The sequence below is a fragment of the Colletotrichum scovillei genome (genome assembly GCF_011075155.1).
Source record: "Colletotrichum scovillei strain TJNH1 chromosome Unknown Contig00003, whole genome shotgun sequence".
NCBI lineage: Eukaryota > Fungi > Ascomycota > Sordariomycetes > Glomerellales > Glomerellaceae > Colletotrichum > Colletotrichum scovillei.
Window position 1 is genome coordinate 4,652,537 of NW_023336261.1, and position 19,436 is coordinate 4,671,972.

The 19,436-nt window shown below is 53.1% G+C and overlaps 5 protein-coding genes across 5 annotated transcripts; 1 reads left to right on the forward strand and 4 right to left on the reverse strand.

Moving 5' to 3' along the window:
• The first annotated feature begins 1,800 nt into the window (after window positions 1–1,800).
• Window positions 1,801–3,878, forward strand: HER10_EVM0003699 (synaptobrevin). The gene is made up of 3 exons (XM_035473364.1): window positions 1,801–2,074; window positions 2,141–2,293; window positions 2,371–3,878. Exons 1-3 carry the CDS (start codon window positions 1,901–1,903, stop codon window positions 3,121–3,123), a joined length of 1,080 nt encoding a protein of 359 aa, XP_035335855.1. The 5' UTR covers window positions 1,801–1,900; the 3' UTR covers window positions 3,124–3,878.
• Window positions 3,545–4,557, reverse strand: HER10_EVM0010290 (uncharacterized protein; the record flags this gene model as incomplete). The annotated part of the gene is made up of 3 exons (XM_035479754.1): window positions 3,545–4,176; window positions 4,259–4,426; window positions 4,533–4,557. The coding sequence occupies 3 exons, from the start codon at window positions 4,555–4,557 to the stop codon at window positions 3,545–3,547; spliced, it is 825 nt and encodes a 274-aa protein (XP_035336468.1).
• A 3,084-nt stretch (window positions 4,558–7,641) lies between these two features.
• Window positions 7,642–9,099, reverse strand: HER10_EVM0011559 (cyclopropane-fatty-acyl-phospholipid synthase; the record flags this gene model as incomplete). Its single annotated transcript, XM_035480987.1, has 3 exons — window positions 7,642–7,794; window positions 7,886–8,598; window positions 8,658–9,099. 3 exons carry the CDS (start codon window positions 9,097–9,099, stop codon window positions 7,642–7,644), a joined length of 1,308 nt encoding a protein of 435 aa, XP_035336590.1.
• A 1,355-nt stretch (window positions 9,100–10,454) lies between these two features.
• On the reverse strand, window positions 10,455–12,970 carry HER10_EVM0004910 (alpha amylase). The gene has a single exon (XM_035474538.1). It carries the CDS (start codon window positions 12,387–12,389, stop codon window positions 10,635–10,637), a length of 1,755 nt encoding a protein of 584 aa, XP_035335983.1. The 5' UTR covers window positions 12,390–12,970; the 3' UTR covers window positions 10,455–10,634.
• Window positions 12,971–14,971: 2,001 nt separating this feature from the next.
• Window positions 14,972–18,984, reverse strand: HER10_EVM0002849 (tetratricopeptide). The gene is made up of 2 exons (XM_035472543.1): window positions 16,268–18,984; window positions 14,972–16,214 (listed from the first exon to the last, which is right to left on the reverse strand). The coding sequence occupies exons 1-2, from the start codon at window positions 18,860–18,862 to the stop codon at window positions 15,147–15,149; spliced, it is 3,663 nt and encodes a 1,220-aa protein (XP_035335786.1). The 5' UTR covers window positions 18,863–18,984; the 3' UTR covers window positions 14,972–15,146.
• Between the last annotated feature and the right edge of the window lie 452 nt (window positions 18,985–19,436).

The window sequence follows — 19,436 nt, forward strand, 5'->3', positions numbered from 1 at the left end:
GGACTTTACTGCATGACTTCCTTGGTTTTTGATTCGATTGACAACTCGGAGCTGGTTACGGGAATGATTGTGGGTTGTTGTTCACGAGACACGTGCGAGTGATCGACGACGATGACGGGGGAGATGAATTGTCTCGCTTGATTCTGGAGGCGATTTCAACTTTTGACCGTGATGCTCGTGGTAGTAAAGGGGTTAGGGTGGTTCCAGAGGCACTGCCATTGAATCAATCATGCCCATCGATGCAAATCCCGTGAGGTGAGCTTTTGACTGGGCTACGCGCAAGAAGACGAAGTTGGTTAGAATCCATCTTGGCTCGGTTGACTAAGGTCGGTATTCGAGTTTGACGACCACGATGACGGGTTGAAGCCAGTGACTTTGCGAGGATAACCTCGTGATTCTCCTTTAACGGCTTTAAGATATTGTCGTCTTATCGAAGGATTTACATGAGGCACGCGGAGTTGTGCTTGACGGGGCGTCCTGATAAGTACCTTACTATAAGCGTATCGTGGAGTATGCCTTGCGTCCTTCCGAGGTAAGTTATCTGATACAGAGTCTCTTAAAGTCAATGGAGAGAAGCAAGATCATGATGGGAGTGATGCCCACCCCAACCCCCTCCCTGCCCCATCTCGGGGAGGGGGGGGGGGGGGTTTCCTAGTCTCGAGATTCTGATTTACCTTGCGTCTCGGTAGTCTTACCTCATCAATATGTTGCTTTGTCCTCAACTTTGGGAAAGTATTTTACAAACAGTCTCGCGGCACCTAAGAAAGTGGCGTTCCTGGATGATGGCGAGTAACGAGATTCGAGATGTTGTTTGTCATAGGGGGGATGGGGTTCACTTTGAAGTCTGAACTGCATTGGAATATCTGGGTTCGGGACTCTGCTTCAAGAAAGACATCTAAGTCGTAGTCTAAGAGTCTAACTCTAAATATGCAAATACCAAGCAAGGATGACTACTGTGGTATTGGTGTTTGGTGTTGCCGAGTTACACACGGCCGTCTTCACTTTGGCAAACGGTCATGCAAGGGCCTTAGCTGCATCCCTTCGATGGAAGCTGGTTCGTGGGAATCCTACGAGCCTTTCTTTGGCGAACGGTGTTGTCAGTTAGGATAACATAGAGGGTCTGGTATCAGTCGGCGTAGTTGGCCATGATGAATGAAGCTCCTAGATATCTTGCAATATTGGACATTTAACATGTAGGCTTTTCAATCATGTTTGGATCACTTAACTTCTACTTCCCTATTTACTTGTATGGGGAGAGATGAACTGAAGCAGATATAGCATCACTGTGGCATATTCTAAAGGCCTTGTCAAGTAAACCTTTGCGTGTAAGGATTGACATGCCAAGGAAAGATGGATAACAAGACGTCAGGCTCCTCAGAATCTTCACGCCAGCTTTTCGGCGATTGGCAGAGAGTATTTACATTGATGCCGTAAAGATATCACATAGAATGGAGTATTTATTGAAGAATTGCTCCAAACAATTGAATACGAGGGGCATACATATCTTCCAACGATCACGCGATCATCTATGGATTGATGACTGGACCCTTTCATCTGAAAGAATGTCTTGATTAGAAGATATCATCTAAAATATATGTTAGAAGGAACTTGCGCGATTGACAGAAGTAACTCAAAGATGAGCAGTTCTCCTTAGATGCCGCTTCACTTACACGGAAGGGCAGAGGAAGCCCACTTTTTGGGATCGGCGTGATTGAGTGTGGCCTGTGCGCCCGGCACTTGGAGGGGTGAGCTTCAGCCACGGTGGCTTGACTTTGCGACGACATCATCAGCTTTCCAGACACATGTCCAACAATCCCCGATTCTACAAAACCCGACCGAAATCGAACTCTTCTTCGAAAGTATCGTGAGCCTAGGTGAAGGAACCCCGGAGAAATACAATATGGCTCGATTATCATCGGCGTCACCATTTACCGCCGGCGGCGCATCCCCCGAGAAGGGCGCGGCCGAGCTCAACCAACTCTTACGACGACTCGACCATGCGATCCTCCATGCCGATCAGAGCCGTGAGCGCAGGCTACGGGCTAGCGAATTTGAGCGAGCGAGATTGAACTCGGTACGGGATTCATGATGAAGGCCAATACAGCGCGTTGCTTTTGTGCTCACCAGGAATTCCTCACAGAACCTCGAATATGCCCGAAGTCTTCTTACCAGAGTAGAGCAGGAGGCGCTGCACGTCAAACTGCTCTCCCGGAGGCAAGACATGCAGGTCGACCTGAACCGTAAACGCGAACTTCTCGAAAGACTGGTGGACAGGATGCATGATCTTGAACAGGTGCGCTCTCTTACTACCCCTCCGCCTGGAGGGGTACAGCGAATTTCCATACGTCGTTGCTGACACCTGCGCGACAGTTACACGAGGATGAGGATGACAACAGTTCAGATGGAGAGGACGTCCTGGCCGATATCATTCCCACACCGAGCGAGAGCATGGACTCGCGGTCAACAGACATACCCACAGACAACACCCCCGAAGACGACGACGACGATGAACCAGAAATACCGGACCTGCCGCCACCAGTAACGGCTGTCCCCAGAGAACCGTCAGAGGCGCCAACGGCACCAGCACGATCAGCAACAGAACCATCACCAGCGCCGCAAACACACTCCACCCCTGACGCGGGCACAACCACAACGCAGACCCTCCGCTCCCGCGGCCCAGCAGCCCGCCCAGACTCACCCTCAGCGACAACGACAGCCACAGCTCGCGCGGCTCTCTTCGCTTCCCGCCGCTCCAACACCATGAAGTCTTCGGCCTCCGGGCCCGCGTCGTCGACGGCGACGGCCGAGGCGATCCTGGACCACCAGCGCGCGGAGCAGGACGCGCTCTCCGAGTCGATCCTCAAGATGGCCAGCGCGCTCAAGGCCAGCTCGCAGAAGTTCTCGAGCACCCTCGAGCAGGACAAGGGCGTAGTGTCGCGCGCGGCGGACGGGATGGATAAGACGGAGAGGTCGATGGACGCCGCGAGCCGGCGGATGGGCACGCTGCGGAAGATGACGGAGGGGAAAGGATGGTGGGGGAGGATGATTTTGTATGCTTGGGTGTACGGGCTCATGGTCGCCTTGATTCTCTTGGTGTTTGTGATGCCGAAGCTGAGGTTTTGAGGCATATGGTGCGGTAGGTACGAAAGACCTGGTACCTGTTCTGCGCGATTCAGGACGTTTTGGCAACATGTCTACAGGGGCGTTGGGATAACAAAGGTGGGCTCCGCCCGTGAATTTGGATGCGAGGGGGCATGGCATAAGCGGCACTATCAAATGCAACGATGATACTTTTTTCCCTCCCTCTTTTGATTCAACGTATTTGCTCATTCTATCCCGTCATGTCTGCTGATATATATTAGACTGCCCCTATGCCCCGAAACTCCTTCACAAACCAATCCAAGCCACATACATCGCAAAAGCCAGCACACCGAGCCCCCGAACGATGCCGCCCTGCCCATTCCCCCTCGACGCCGACTGTTCGAGCGCCATCGCAGGCGAAGGCGAGGGATCAGGGATCCCGAACGTTGACGTCTTGATCGGTCTACTCGTCGCAGACGCCGAGGGTGTGGCGGTCGTTGGGGTAGCGCAGGATTTCGCAGACGCAATCTGGGGCCTGGACGTAGCCGAAGGCGAAGACGACGACGATGTTGACGATGACGGTGGCGGTAGCGGGTCCGTGATGAAGGTCGGCCACGTATTCGACGCGAGGGTCTGGACGGATTTCGTCTTGAAGTCGGCGCCGAAGCAGGCTAGGCCGGTTCTCTGGCTTTCGCCTGAGCCGCGGAGGAGGGTGCCGCAGACGGGGCTTTCTATGTTGCTTGAAGAGAAGAGGTTGTGTTAGTGTGTCCGATATGAAATTGAAATCAGAAAAGGGGGTTTGCTGGAAGGCGGATGGGGTAGTAAAGCGGTGCGGGGTTTTGACATACCAGCAGAGCGTCCTCTCCCCGTTCTCCGTCTTGCCTTTGCAGATTGTTTCGGCGGGGCCTAAACAGGTCGAGTAGAGGCTTCCGCAGAGCCACCTACCCGTGTTGTGGCATGCGATTCTCGAGGCTCCTGTGCCGGCTGTGCAGGTGACTACTGCGAGTTCTGGAAAGAGGTTGATAACTTTTGCGTAAGTACTGATTTCTCCTAGTACTCTCCTGTTATGAACCCGTTCCATAACCCCTGCTCTCCCTTATCACGAAGAAGGCATTACTGGGGGGAAAGAAGTCACAGACAGGTATGGGGTAAAGATCATGATGAAAGCAGAACTAACCTCCCCCTGTTCTGAAGAACCCGCACGTCTCCTTTCCCATACCCTCTGAGATGACTTGTCTCGTGGCCGGGACTCCAGGTTCTTGTTGGCCAAGCGGGGTCTTCAATTTGTCGAGCGGGAGACTTGCGCTCTCTGTTGGCATGACGATGGCGAGGGCGATGGGGTCCGCTGTCGTTGGAGAAAGGAGGGTGCCGGCGAGAGCGAGCAGAATAGAGTGGCCTCTCATATCGAATAACGAAAGGGAAGCAAGCAATGGAGAGACTACGAGACGTACGTGCCTTCAGGAACGGGCGGGCCATTGCTAAGAGGAGATGCGGAGAAGGGCATTTTGACTTGGTTCATATAAGTCAGGAGGCTCTTGGCAATTTTTTGAGGGCGGACTCGGGTGTTTTTTGAGGTTCAAAGATGGTTTGAGCGAGAATAGCAATGGTCGAAGTAGGAGCAAACACGTACGACGAAAGACACAAGCGAAGTGTGCTACCCTTGCTTGTATTCAAATTGAGACCCCAAACGAACGGGAATCGCGTCTCTTTGTTCACCTTTTCGCTTCCTCTGTCCTTATTCCATGCAAACGTTTGGCTGAGGGTTCCAAGGGCGGAATATAACTACTTTGTTGCATGGTTCCGAACCTCATGAATGGCTGTCGAGGCCATGAGCCACGGCCACGCCCTCTTGCAATAACAATGATTAGAATCAGGCGAGTACACGAGGCGTGCTCTAGCCGTCGGAAGTCATGATGTTATCGGTCTCAAAGAGCTTGCAATTAGTTCTTGACTCACTCAACATGTCTAGACCTTGCACACCTGGGAGATATCTATAAGAAGGTTGTCCATGGGATGTACATAGTATTACATGCGTACAGCTGTATCCGATATCAATACCGGTGAGATACGAGGTAACATTTGGTAGACGACCGTTATTAAGTTCTAAATAGTGGTAACTCTGCTTGCAGGATCAACACTTATATCAAAGAAAGACATAATAACTCATTTCCATCAGACCGCTTGGCCTGCCAGGGCCTTTCGCGTAGAACCAGATGCTGGAGAAACATTGAAGATTGCCACATCGTCGAGCAGTTCAAACTCAGCCCAACTCAGCCGGTTTCATCGCGCTTCCTATCGAATCGTTCGCCGGCGCCTGAAAAATATCCCGATGCTGCGCGGACGAGGATGCAGGTGACGTGGGTGACATGGGCTGATAGTTCCACTGCTCTCCCTCTTTCGGATTGATCGGAGACACACACGGCTGGTCACCGTCGAGCTCGTGGCTAGGGGACGGCGAGACGTGACCGCCGCCTCTCGACTCTCCCCGGACCGACGAAGCTCGTCTCCGTCTCACAACGAGCCATGTGGCAACGCAGCCGGCAATGGCGAGGATAGTCACGCTGCCGAGGACGCCGCCGACGATGGCACCCGTCTGGTTACTGCTGGATGGAGCAGCGCCGCCGCCACCGCCGTTGGAAGGTTCCGGCGTCGGTGCGCTCGTCGAGGAGGCTGTCGAAAGTGTCGGGCCTGATGGGACGGAGGGGGTTGGCGTGTCGTCTGAGACTGTCGAGGAGGAGCCTGGCACGGACGTGGTTCGCGTATCTGCTGGAGAAGAAGAAAAAGAAGACGTGGTGGTAGCAGGAGCTGGAGGGAGCAAATTGGTCGACGCGGTGTACAGGTAGACGAGGGGATCCCATGGCAAGCCTTTCTCGCGACATCCCCAGAGTGTCTTGTCTTGGGTACCCTCTTTCCGGCGGAACTCCTGGCACTCCCCGTTGAAGCTGTTCGTTGATGTACTATGGATTTTCCAGACACCGTTAGTGTCGTCTCCCGCCGCCAGAGAAGACGGGGTGAGGCAACATTTCAAGGTTCCTCGGGAAACGCGGGGACGTACCAGCACATTGTATCCCTTCCGCGAGTCTGGGATGGAAACGGACTGCACATGGAGTGGCCGTGAGGCAAACACGCGGTTGCCAAGGCTGCTCCACAGGCTAGATAATCATTTTGGATGGTGCAGCGGGTGTCTTCATCGCAAGTGCGTGATCGTATCACTGAGGCAGCCGAAAGAGATGTTCATCAGCACACGGTTGAGACCAGGATCCTCGGTTGACGCTTTGGCACCAATCTTTATGGTGGGAATAGAAGAATGTAGAACACTAACCAAGACCTGTCTCTTTAGATAGGGTGAATAAGCCGCATGTATTTGAGCCCAAGGTCACAGCCGTGGTAAGGGGTCTCTGCTCCAGTCTCTTGAAGACGGCATTTGAATCCATGAATACCGGCGTTGGCTGTGGCCGTGGCCATCGATTTGCCCTCGGTAACGCGGGACTGCTGTCGTTGGCTCCGAGTTGTGTCGATAGTTCTATCAGGTTAGGACGCCAGAATCCAAAGGTTTCGGCCGTCGGTATGCTAGCCGCAACGACGAAGAGCAGAACCGAGAGGGTCTGCATCGTCGGAAAGTTTGACCAATAAGAGGTAGTAACTGATTATACGAGAAGATGAACTTGTTAGAATCAACGTGTTGATGAGGCGAGGGGGAAAATGGAAGATTTGACGCAAAAGAGATGGGAAGTCGAGGCGGAGGCTGGCGAAAAGGGGTTGCCCTTGGTTTTATTCGCAGCTTTGGCCATGCGTCTTTGTTCCTCTCTCAGACAGAACAGTGAGCATGCAAGGCGGAGCAGGTTGATGGAAGGGCTGTTTGTGGTATGTTCGATCGCGACCTTGATCCGAGCTGTGCTAATTTCCCTTCTCTAAGAGGGAGGGTAGCACAAACAACCTTCTCGTGGTGTTTGCCTTTATGTTTCTTCCTCATCTCCTGGAGCGCAAACATCCTCTCAACCAGTCACTCGGTCCTCACTTGGTTTTGACACTATAAGGTCCGTTTGGTGCTGTACTTTCTGAAAAGTTTGTGAAACCAGATCTTGAACCGCCTCCGCCTCCCCCTTCCCCCTTGCTGTTGAGAGACTTGGTCGAGCCCCTACACTGACTTGGACTTTGGAGGTATTGTAAGCCGCCGAGTCTTCGAGTAGGGTAGGATTGAGACGTGGAGGCGACCGTATCTTGCGTTTCTTGGCGAAGAGATGCAATAAGTCTAACGCTGTATCACGTCCCGCGCCACATCATTCATCATTGTTGTTCCTCACAGCCATCCATTTTCTCAACACTCAGCAACTGATTTCGTCGAAAGTTTCATGAGAGAAGACTCAGGCCTACTCGCTGCTGCTATCATCCTATTGATCCTAGTAATTCTAGGTCTGCAGTCTCATGCTGTGTCCCGACCCTTTGACCCGACTTCAGCCATATCTCATCCCAGAATACCACTTCCCCTTGAAAAGCCCATAGCCCTGAGAGATGAAAAGACTCATTCAGGTTTCATCGAAGGAAGAGATACTCAAGGAATTACTCGCAGAGGTCCCAAGAAGACTCATCGACTTCAGGCTCAGACTCGGTTCGGTGGACAGAACTGGGATTCTTGGTGACGACAATCTGGTAGGTGTTGGCGCTGCCTTGACCAAAGATGACGACCATGTAAGCCAGGAAAAACTCGAATGTCTAAAAAGGAAGACTGGATGTCAGCATGTCATCCACCTTGAGACCAAAACATAAAGGACGGGGAGAACGGGAGCTGTGCAAGGAAACTCACCCGGTAGATCTTGGGGCCATACATAGCCACCAAAGCCTCTCGATTTCGCACAAAGTTACCGTACCACTTCCGGGCCGTCTCAGAGTAGTGGCGACCAACGTTGTCCACACTATTGACTCTGAAGCCGGCCCTCTCGAGCTGGTTGATCAAGGATGCGAGCGAGGCATAAGGGACGGCGTCGGGGCAGACGTACTTGGCCATCAGAAGTCTCCATACGAGATCCTCGAACTGCCATAACTCATTGGCGCCCGCGACTTCGAGGAAGAATATGCCGTCGTCGGCGAGCAGGCCGTGAATGTGCTTGAAGAAGTCTGAGTACTCGCCGGGACCGTTGTGCAGAGCCATGATGTTGCCTGGGCCCTTGTGCTCGGCCAGATGCGTGCAGACGATTTTCTTGTAGCCGCCTCTGATGGGAGGGATGTTGGTGTACTCGCCGGTGTGGTTCAGGCCTGTGAAAGGAACGTGAGGGAAGATGCGACGGGCGTAGTTGGCGAACGCTTCCCAGCCGTAGCCAATGCTGAGGACTCTGTCGTACGGGTTGAGGTGGATCTGCTCGCATATGACGCCAAGCTTGTTGTTTTCGAGTTCCTCGAGGGACTCTTGCTCGTTGGTGTCGCGGACGAGACCTGAAGTGTACAGCATCCGGGGTCCCAGGAGGCCTTGGAGTACGCCTAGATCGAGTCTCTCGTGGGCTGGGTGAACATCTCCGTCATCTGGGTACATAAGGATTAGACGTATAATGCGACCAGGGTAGGATGAGAGTCAAACATACCATGAGAGCAGAGATCTTCAACAACCTTTGGGATGAGCTTGAAGAGAGTAAAGTAGATGAGACCGAAGGTCAGACGGAAAGAAGCCCAGTCATGTCTCTTCTCGAGGATAGCCAGGGTGTCTCCGTTCATCTTGATGTCTCCGTCGAGATACATCTGGCAGAAAGTTGCCATCGGGATCTTTCTCTTGCCGCGGTACTTGACATTTGCCGGACGCTTGAAGGTCATGTAGTATTCGATAGGACGGCCGGGGAGGACGCTCTCGCTGGTGCGAGGGCTGATGGCGGAGGCGATGAGCCAAGTTCCGGCGGTAACGGGGACTGCTATAAAAGCGGCCAGAACGAGGTCGATGATGGTTCCTCCTCCGGTGCCGCAGGAGAGGTAGAGCACCTGGAGTACGATGGCGTACCCCAGGGCCAAGCTTTGACTGAGGGAAGGCATCATTGCTGTGGTGTTTTGGATGGGAAGTAGGAAGTTCGAGAGATGGACATGAGAAGCTATTTATAACAGATGCCTCTCATCACTGCTTAGTCGCTCGCACGTATTCGTAGCATGATACAAGGCTATGACTGTGGATCGTGACTGGAACTAGAGTAGAACTTAGGAGTTCTTAACATTGCTCAGTCTATTATACGTATTCGTTGTACAATACGTAACTGTCACCGGAGCGTGACTGATCTTCAAGCGGTACCTTAAGCCCCCGACATTGCTTAGTCGCTCGTGCATATTCGTGGAAAGATACGGGATTGTTGCCGGATCGTGACTAGTATTAGAAAGGAACTTAAAGTAAGCACATCGGTTTTCAATCAAACAAGGTAGAACCAAAAGCCAGCCCTTATCCAATCCTCAACCTTGACAAGAGTGGCTTTTCAGGACTCACTGTGGCAAGGATCTACTTGACATCGACGATACCCGGCTTTCAAGTGAAATCAAAAGATCTACTCGCGTTCTTGAAATATGCTGGCAACGGTCAATGTTGCTCAACGTGGCACGTGTTTTCCACATCACCAAAGAGGGAGCTGAAATGAACATGATCCTCTAGAATCAAGATACATAGTTTCTCAAGTGATCTCGACTGAAAGACCTAGCTCCATGGGGTCTCATCACGATCTCAAGTTATAAAGCACCTCGTTGGTCTTCAAACATAGTTGAAAGTCGACCATTGGATAGAAATTCCGTCGAAACGACAAAAACTCCTTTGCGGGTTTTCAAGCATACCATGCAACGCCAATCTGTATTAGGATGAAGGGCATGAGTTTGACAGACTGTAAGCAAGAAGAAAGAAAAGCCAGCCGACTTGGTCAACAGAATGATGTGAAAGCCTATGGCTTTGGAATTAGAAGATCATTTGTCTCCGTGTATTTTGTCCATGCGAGACACCACCTTGGGTTCCTCCTTTTCTCTGACTCTCTCATGCACACTTCACAATGCATCCTCCCAGAACTAAGTGCAGTAGCTTTCAAGAGGACCAACAACAGCATAATCATACAATAAATGACTCTTTATTGCATTTTGAAAATGGCTATGAATCAACCAATTCCTTCTTCCACCGAACATTTCTTTGGATCAGCTCTCCAAGCAAACTTTGGTTGAGAAAGTACGTTTTGGGGAGAAGTTGGATGGATGTTGAAGGATTAAAGATGGTGTGGAGATGCAACCGCATGCGGGGAGCCGACAGAGGGGGGGGGGAAGCACGGACATTGCAAGGGAGCTTACCCCAACTTTGGGGGCTATTTAGCGACTCCAAAAAGTACAAAGAGGCATTTGAAAATCGCTTTTGAGGAGTCGGGAATAGCTTCATTTGATATCCTGAACAACAAAAATCCCAAAAAGTTCTAGCCACAACAGGCCGATCATCTCTCTATAGACCATCCATCAAAATAGCGCAATTCGCAAATCTGTACTAGATCTTGTTTCACCAAACCATTTTACCCTATAACTCAGGAGGTATATCCAAAGAACCACATGCTTACACAACTTCAACCCTGCAGGTACAAACGTCCCTCCCAGGGCCTCAAGACCGTCTTGCCGCCCTCGGAAGCAACTCTTTCCTTGACGTCGTCGTAGTTTCCAACCCGGATCTTGGCGCCCTCGCCGGGGACCTCGACTGCCTGCTCCTCGCCCGTGAAGTTCAACGCCACGACGGCGCTCCGGCCCCCGCGCGACTTTTTATACACAAACGTCTCCTTGTTCTCCACATCAAACAGCTCAAATGCGCCGTGCGTCAGAAGCTCGCCCTCCTCCTTGCGCAACTTCAGCATCTCGCGCCAAAAGTTCAGCACCGAGCCCGGTTCCTTTTCTTGCTTGGCGACGTTGATGGACCGGTACTCGTCGTGGACGCGCATCCACGCGCCGTCCTTGTTGTCCGTGAAGCCGGCGTACGGCTTGTCGTCCCACTGCATCGGGATGCGCGCGTTGTCGCGGCCGAGCAGGTTGATGCCGTCCATGACGTACTTCAGCATGTCGCTGCCCTCGCCAAACTCCTTCTTGATGTCGTCGTAGTAGTTAAGCGCCTCGATATCCTTGTAGTCCTCGATGCCCCAGCTGCGCGAGACGTTGGTCATGCCGATCTCCTGGCCCTGGTAGACGAAGAGCGTGCCCGTCTGGGAGCACATCATGAGCGCCAGCATCTTGGCCGACGTCTCGCGCCACTCGGGCGAGTCGCTGCCCCAGCGCGAGACGGACCTGCCCTGGTCGTGGTTCTCGCAAAAGGCCGTCGTCCAGCCGTCGGTGCCCTCGATGAACTGCTGCCACTTCGCCACGATGCGCTTCAGCTCGGGCAAGGTCCACTTCTGGGCCTGGTACTTGTATCCGACGCCCTGGCCGAGGTCGACAATGTCGAACTGGAAGACCATGTCGAGCTGGCGGTCGGCGGCGCTGATGAACTTGAGGACGTGTTTCGGGTCCGGGGTGTGGGGGAGCTCGCCGACGGTGACGGTGTCGTAGTGGTTGAGGACTTTTGCGTTCATCTCGCGCAGGAACTCGTGTATCCGCGGGCCGTTGCAGTAAATCATGTAGGCGGGCTGCTCGTAGGCGTTCTTGTTCATGATCGGGGCGTCGCGGAAGTCGACACCCTTGCTGTACATGTTGACCGTGTCGATGCGGAAGCCGTCGACGCCCTTGTCGAGCCAGAAGCGCATGGCGTTCTCGTAGATGGCCTCACGCGTCTCCTCGTTCTCCCAGTTGAGGTCGGGCTGCTCCTTGGCGAAGAGATGGAGGTAATACTCGCCCGTGGGCTCGTCCCACTCCCATGTGCTACCGCTGAAGTGACTTCGCCAGTTGGTGGGAGGCAGGCGAGTGCCGTCCTCGGCGTAACGAGGAGGTTTCCAGATGTACCAGTTCCGCTTAGGGTTCGTTTTTGAGGATCTCGACTCCTGAAACCACTTGTGCTGGTCCGAGGTGTGGTTGACGACGAGGTCAAGGATGAGCTTCATACCGCGCTTGTGGCATTCCTCAATGAGTACTTCCATGTCGCGGACGGTGCCGTAGGGGCGGTGGACGTCCTGGTAATCGGAAATATCGTAGCCCATATCGACCTGAGGGCTGGCGTACATGGGCGAGACCCAGACGATGTCGGTGCCCAGGTCCTTGAGGTAATCGACCTTGTCGATCATGCCCTGGACGTCACCGAGGCCATCTCCGTTACCGTCCTTGAAGCTGGCGGGGTAGATCTGGTAGATGACGGCATCCTTCCACCAGGCTCTGCTGGCGTTGTTCAGAGTGATCGAACCCATACTGAAGACCAGTCTGACAGAGCTGTTGAAAGTCAGCCTACCTGGAGAGATCGCAATTGGGTGTAAAAGAAGGAGAGGAGGGGGGAAAAGAAGGGAGAAGGAAGTGGGACAGTAGATATGCTCAGTACAAAGTAGAGGAGCGCAGGGCAGACAGAGCAACACACCAGAACTAGCTTGCGAGCTCGAAAAAGGGTTGCGCACCTGGAAGCTCCTCGCTCTGACTTATATACATACCTACATCCTCACAAACCGGGCCACAGTCGACCTAAGCCCGGGGGCGCAACTGTCTTTCCCCGCCCCCTCTCTCGCTCTCTCTTTGGTCTCGCTCTGTCTCTCAAGTTGGATCCAAGTCAGAAAAAAAAGGTGGTCGAAAGACACTGGCAATAACCGAGGCGGGACACGAAACGTCGTGCGTGTGTGGGCCACGGTGCGGAAGATCGTCCCTCTCGATGACAGGCCGGTGCATGCAAGCGCCGCATGCGGGTGGTGGCCCTTGATCCTCCTTGGAGTCAGTCCCGAGTTTACTTGCTGCCCGCGCGGGGTGGGCGGCCACCTAATCGTGCTAATTAACTGCGTTTGCTGAGGTGCGCGTTCGACGGCTCAATGGTGTGTGGGTGGTGGTCCGCGGAGAGTAGTGGGTGGTGGTGGTGGTGGTGGTGCGCGCTGGGCGGACCAATGACTTGGCCTGAAAGGAGCTCAATTCTCGCTGTAAAGTCTGGGAGAAATACCATTGGCTCCCCCCGCGCCGTGCGGATTGTTCTTGGAAACCATGGTCCCATGTGTGTGCCCCGCGGCGATGTATCCGTTAGTTCTTGGGGGTGGTATGGCGTGGTGCTGCGTGTGCCGTGTGTATGCGTGTGTGTGTGTCTCTGCAAATAATACAGGCGAAGAAAAAGAGCGAACTCGACGCCCCATCCCAGGGGCGCGGGTTGGGTTAGCGGGTAAGATAGGCGGACGGGAAAACTCTCGCTAAAATTGTAGATCGGGGCGCTGCCGACCCCTTCTTTATTTGGAGAGTTATTGGAGTATTGGAGAGTCTTGGACCTTCTTTTTTGTGATGCATGTTCATGTGCCATGTGCCTTTTGTGAGTTTTGTGTCCAACTAAGCTTACCATCCGGTTTACAAACCTATTACAACTCATCCGTCCAACGAAATCCAACCATCCAACCCAACCCAGACAAGCTAGGGAGAGCTACCTTACCTTCAAGGTACGTAAAACCTGCGCACACTTACACCGTGAGATGATCCCCAGGATGGCCACGCAGCTTGGGCGAACTTTGCGCCGAGAAAGAGTGCTTAACATTGCCACTCTCATCCAAGTGGTTTCATTTATTCCCTACTACTCAGTACCTACTTTAATCGATAACCTGTGGTTGCTGCTGCCGTGCCGTTCTCCCAGAATGCCAAGCCTCCAGTTGGACAATGTCTGCAAATGCAAGGAGGGGGGCTATGAGTTCCAACTTCCCGCGCAAAACAAGAGAGAGTAAGGAGGACCACGTTGTTCCTTCAACCATGACTCCTCTTCACACACACGGACATACACGACCTCTCTCTATTCGCGGATGCATTATCCGCTTTTTGCCTACCGCCTCCCACACATCCGTCTGATCTACCGTCACGGGAGATTCTCCGACGACAGCTCCGACGACATGCGTCAAACCACACTTGCTAATAATTCTTCCCTCCTGGCCTACCCTCTTCTTCTCGGTACGACTCGGTCTCTCTGCCTCGCCTTACCTACCTTAGTCGCAAACAAAGTCTGAACTCTACCTCTCCCCGCCCCGAAGTTCAACCGCTTCAGCCGAACCTCCTCCTCCTCCTCCTTTTCCTCATCACCAGCTTTATCCGACCGGCTTGTTGAGATGGCTGTTCCGGTGGGAGGGCGTTCCCTTGTACTCGTTCGGGAAATATCTTCCATCCGCCCCAAGATGGATAAATCAGTATACGGCGTGGCAGTGTAACACTAACCAACCTCCTTGAAAGCTTGTTGTTACTTATCAACGACGCCAGACGGGGATTTGAACCTTCGCCCTAAACTTTGCCCAACTTTATATATCTACGAGACGTGGTTCTTTGTATACAGACCGCAGCCCCGGATAAGCCGCCCAAGGGCCCTAAGGCGGCAGGACGGCAGTGTCGCGTGCGTTCCTTGCGGCTCCGCATCTTATCTTGCCGTAGACCCCTTTTTGTTTCTCCGACTTCGACCTTCCCTCGCAACCCAACTCAATACCTGACAAGGCAAGTTTTACGTGGAGGTAACCCAACCACCCGGGCAGCTCAGACGTAGTTTCTCACAGCTTGCTGGGAATTTTCTGGGATTAAGTTCGAGTTCATCTCCTCCGATCCACCTACGCGGGGTACCCTACCCTACCTACCTTAGCTTCGTACAGATACACGTGTGAATGCATTGTAGGGCCGATGATCTAGTCGGATATCGAGGCACCCTATCGAAACCACTGGTTGAAGTCCGGATATGCTCAGGCAGGTTAACTAGATAGCTGCACACTCCAGGTTCGGCCGACTGTTCGCCGAAGTGGGCAAAATGGTCGTCTTCAGAGTTCCGGATAAGTTTCAAGTCATGTGCCATTTTTTGTGTAATTCCCTATCCTATCATACTTAATACTACAAACCGCCAGAATAGACGCAAGACGCTTTTTGGAGATCCCCGGTTCCCAGGTCGAATGAACACTCTGTGGACTACTCTACTGTCGCCTCAAAATAAATGGGCAACCCCTGCGGGCAATTCCGAGCTTTCTCTACTCCTCGTCGTCATCATCAGCATCCGCCATGCTGGTGTCTGCAGCGGGTTGTGTCTTGTCAGCCTCATCATCAGAGTCTGCGCCCGCTCCATTCTTCTTTGGGGCTTCATCCTCGTCCTCGTCCTCGTCGCTCTCAATGACCCTGCCCCGCCTAGACCGTGAGCTTTGCTGCCGCCTGCTGATACCGCCATCCTCGTCGTCCTCCTCATCGGCGTCTCTGTTGTTGTCAACCTCCATCTTGTCCTCATCATCGCCGCCCTTTTCTTCAGCGTCAGAAAGAGGAGAGCTGGCCTTTTCGAGTGCCCTCTCTGCACGGTCCAAGGGATCCTCGTCCTCATCCTCGTCATCGCTGTCGACAATAATTTCCGCAGACTTGTACTTGCTGTTCACCGTAGACTCCTTCTTTGTAAGGCGGCGCTTCTTCTTTGTTGGCCGTTCCTCGCCAGAGTCTTCGCCGTCCGTCTCGGTGGCCTTCTTCTTGCGTGATCCTCTCTTGGGACGGCTTTCGCCATCGCCCCTTGGTGCCGCCTTCTTCTTCCTCTTGACCTTGTCGCCAGTCTCGCTGTCGGTTGTCATTTCGGCCTCCTGTCGGGCCTTTTCCTCCTCGGCACGACGCTCCGCAATCTCTCTGTCCCTCGCCGCGATTTCTTCTCTCTCCCTTCTAATCTTCTCCTGTTTCTCGCGTTGCTTGTCGAGAGCCTGTTGGCGTTCCTCCTCTCGTTTCCGGAGCTCGGCCTGACGCTGCTCGAGAGCGGCTTGCAACTTCTCCTTGTTCTTCTCTTCGTACTCCTTTTGGCTAGCGATGGCTCTCTCCAGCTGCTTGCGTTGAGTGTTGTGGGCCATGTTCGCACGCTGCTCGACGTCGTGTTTGGGGTAAGGAGTCTGTGGATGGCTTGCAATCTCGTCGAGAGCAGAGATTGCGGATTCAAGCCCAGTTGCAGCCTCTTGAAGTTGCGCCAATGTCCGCTGGTTCTCGTTGAGGGCATAAACGGTGGTTGCCATTTGGATCTGAACGAAGGCTACATTGAACTTGTAGTGAACCTGTTCCGGTGCTGCCTCAAGTGCCTACAAATCATGTTAGAAGCTGTAGTCAAGATTGCCTAGAGACGGTTATTTACCTTTTGCGCGTACTTGAGCGCCTCGTGGTACGCGTCCAGGAGCTTCTCGGATCGGCCCTTGTTGAGCCAAGTACGACCCAGACAGGCGAGAATAACGGGATCGTTACCCTTGCCCTCTTTCGACAAAGCAACCTCGTAATTCTCAATGGCCTTGGAGTATTGCCTGAGCTCGGCATAGATGTGACCCAGGTTGACGTAGACATGTGCATCCTTGATAGTGTCCCGAATCTTGACGAAAATACCCAAGGCCGTCTTGTAATCCTTCTTGTCCTCGACCAACGCAATGGCAATACCCTGTGCTGCGTACGCATTCTTGGGATCCAGAGAAAGGGCCTTCTCGAAGAACTCGACCGCTTTGCTGTATGTGGCGCTCCTCTTGGCCTTGTCACTGTCGCTTTCACGTCGCATTTCTCGAGCTTGAATCAGGTACAAGTTGCCCATGCCAACCAAAGCATAGCGATCATGCTTGTCGTAGTTCTGTAGTGTGTGCTTGTAATGGCGGAATTCATGGTCCTCGTTGATGTTGTGTGGGCGCTTTCTAGAGTGTACCTTGCCCATGTACCAGCCGTACAAGGCTCGAACCTCGAGATCCTGAGGGTTTTCTTGGTACAGCTTGGCAACGGCGTCAGGTCCCTCCTTGTTGGGGTTCCTACGGAGTTTGATATACGCAAGTCTGGTCCTGGCGTCGGTATAATCGTCGTGGCGTTTCAGCAAACCTTCGTATACCTCGGTGGCTTTATCGTAAATACTTTGTGACTCGTAGCTTCGACCAAGGTTGAAGCTAATTGTGGTAACCAAAGCATCCGTGTCGATCTCTTGGTCCTTCTCGCCAATCTTCATGCAAGCACCCAGAGCCGCCTCAAACAGTTCGCTGGCCTGTTCGTGCTTCTCAGACTGCGAGTAAAAGCAACCGATGTTGTTGAGAAGCTGCGGGGGAAGGAACTTGCGAAGAGCTGCGCGGTTCTCGGCTTCATCTTCGATTCCAGTCGGACGTTCTTCCTCTGGAATTTGGTCGAGTTCTAGTGCCTCGACTTGAAGAAGACACTGCTGAGCTCTCTCGGGAAACTCATGCTCGTACAGACGGGCCAGATTTAACAAGACCGCAGCGTCTGGAGACAGCCCCTTCTTGCTGTCCTTCCAAGCACCTCGCACGCCCTCTAGAAGTGAAATCGCCTTCTTCATCTCGGCCGACTTGTCCTCCTTGCCATCCGCGTCTTCGTTCGCGAAGACTTCTTCCGCGTACAAAGTGCCCAGCAAGATCATAGCTTCGTGGTTCTTGGACTGCTGAATCATCTTCTCCAGCCGCAGCTTCGCCTCGCCGAGGTCGCCTCGGAGCACTGCTAGCTGGGCAGCACCGAACTTTGCGGGCATGTAGCCACGCTCGGCACCGCCACGCGCATCGTCAGCCCGGCGGTAGAAGTCACTGGCACGTTCTGGGTCGCCAGTGTAATGCTCCTTTCTTGCCAAGAGATACCAGCCATCACTTGCGATCGCATTAACGTCGGTGTACTGAATGGCCTTGTGTGCGAGCGAGTCTACAGTGCCGAGCTGTTTGCGCGACAGAAAGTAGCCGGCAAAGGTCGCGCATGTCAGCGGCATATTCTTGTCGAGCTTGAACGACTTCTGGGTGTACTCGGTCATTGCTTTCTTGTATAGGTGCAGGAACTCGGGACTGTTCGTAGGGATGCGGCTGCTGGCGTCAAGATGGTAGAGACCGAGAAGAATGTTTCCAACCTTGTGTTCGGGGTTGATCTCGATGCATCGCTCCCAAGCAAGTTTAGCATCGTCCTTGAAGCCAAGCTGCCAGAAACAGCAGCCAATGCCTATCCTCGGATCGGGGTCGACGAAGTTGGGCATCTTCTGCAGAACCTCTTGGTAGCTTGCCAGGGACTCCGGGTACTTTCCGAGTGAAAAGAAGGTTCGCGCCTTACCCATCACAGCGAGCATATTCTTCCCTTGCGATACTCGGATGGCGTCTTCGAAAGCCTTGAGTGCTGATCGCAACAAGTCTGCCTTTTCAGAGTCCACCTGCCCGTGACCTGTCGCCTTAGGAGTCTGCAGAGACGCTCTAAGCAGCTGCAGAACTCCGCGAGCCAGGAACAAAGGAGGGTATGCCGGGTTGATGCGCGACGCATCGTTTAGCGTAGAGGTCGCCAGTTGCAAGTAATATTCCTTCGTCTTGGCTTCGGAAGCCAGCTCGCCATCGGGCGGCACTCTCGGCGCTTCGCGACTCTTCCACAGATACATCCAGCAGAGACATCCAATCATGCTAAGCTTTTCTCTGGGGTTGTTGTCGCGCATCGCGTTTCCACCTCGGACCAACATCTCGATAGCATGGTCAATCTTCTTCTGCTTGGCGTAGGCCAATGCAACGGTCATCCAGTAGGTTCGAGCGGCGCGTTCGTTTTCGAAAAGGGTGCAAAGTTCGGTGGGATCATCGAAAAGCTCGAGAAGATCGATTTCGACGGCTTCGTCTTCGGCTTCGCCTTGAACCGGGACGTCGATGGCGGCTGGGATGTCAGAGAACCGCTTGCTGACTGGCGCGCTGGCTGCGCCATTGGTGCCATTCATCGCGCCGTTCCTGAGGGCTGACATTTTGGCGGATGGGAGGCTATGACATGCCTCGGATAAGTTTGGTGATGAAGTGGATGAAAAGTGAGGCAATCCAGAAATTCGGGGGAAGCTGGGATGAGGCTGAGAAAGATCAATCCGTCGCGTAGCACTTGCCTGCCACGCCTGCTCAGTTGGCCTTGCACATGGGTCCATAAAAGGCGCTAGGGGGAGTACTCTTGCAGCACAGCTGTTGACCAACGTTGATCAAGTTTTGATTGGTCAATCTGCCACAAGATGTCTAAGGTACAGGTGTCACAGGCAAACTCAAAGCGCCACGATATGTACTGTATACTTTAATACTCACTTACACGCTCTCATGTCTTCAACTTGCCACAAGATGAGTTATCCTACAAGAATAGCCAAGCTTTCCAAGTTAAGAATATTTGATGCAATCATATGTGTGAACTTCTTGAAGGGTCCTGTCGATCTTTCCTTCTATGACACGGCCATTGCGCAAGCGAATGAGATTGATATGTTGCCTGGAATAGAGGTACGAGTTCTGGCTCATTACTTCGGGCAGAAAAGAAGAGGAAAACTTCTGGTCCTACAATTTCTC

What these genes read in the sequence shown, in the direction of transcription:
- HER10_EVM0003699 (XM_035473364.1), top strand. Translation starts at nt 1,901, where the DNA reads ATGGCTCGATTATCATCGGCGTCACCATTTACCGCCGGCGGCGCATCC. An exon ending in AGCGAGCGAGATTGAACTCG is followed by an intron (nt 2,075 to 2,140) that starts GTACGGGATTCA and finishes AATTCCTCACAG; the next exon opens with AACCTCGAATATGCCCGAAG. An exon ending in GGATGCATGATCTTGAACAG is followed by an intron (nt 2,294 to 2,370) that starts GTGCGCTCTCTT and finishes CCTGCGCGACAG; the next exon opens with TTACACGAGGATGAGGATGA.
- HER10_EVM0002849 (XM_035472543.1), bottom strand. Translation starts at nt 18,862, where the DNA reads ATGTCAGCCCTCAGGAACGGCGCGATGAATGGCACCAATGGCGCAGCC. An exon ending in CGCTCAAGTACGCGCAAAAG is followed by an intron (nt 16,215 to 16,267) that starts GTAAATAACCGT and finishes CATGATTTGTAG; the next exon opens with GCACTTGAGGCAGCACCGGA.
- HER10_EVM0004910 (XM_035474538.1), bottom strand. Translation starts at nt 12,389, where the DNA reads ATGGGTTCGATCACTCTGAACAACGCCAGCAGAGCCTGGTGGAAGGAT.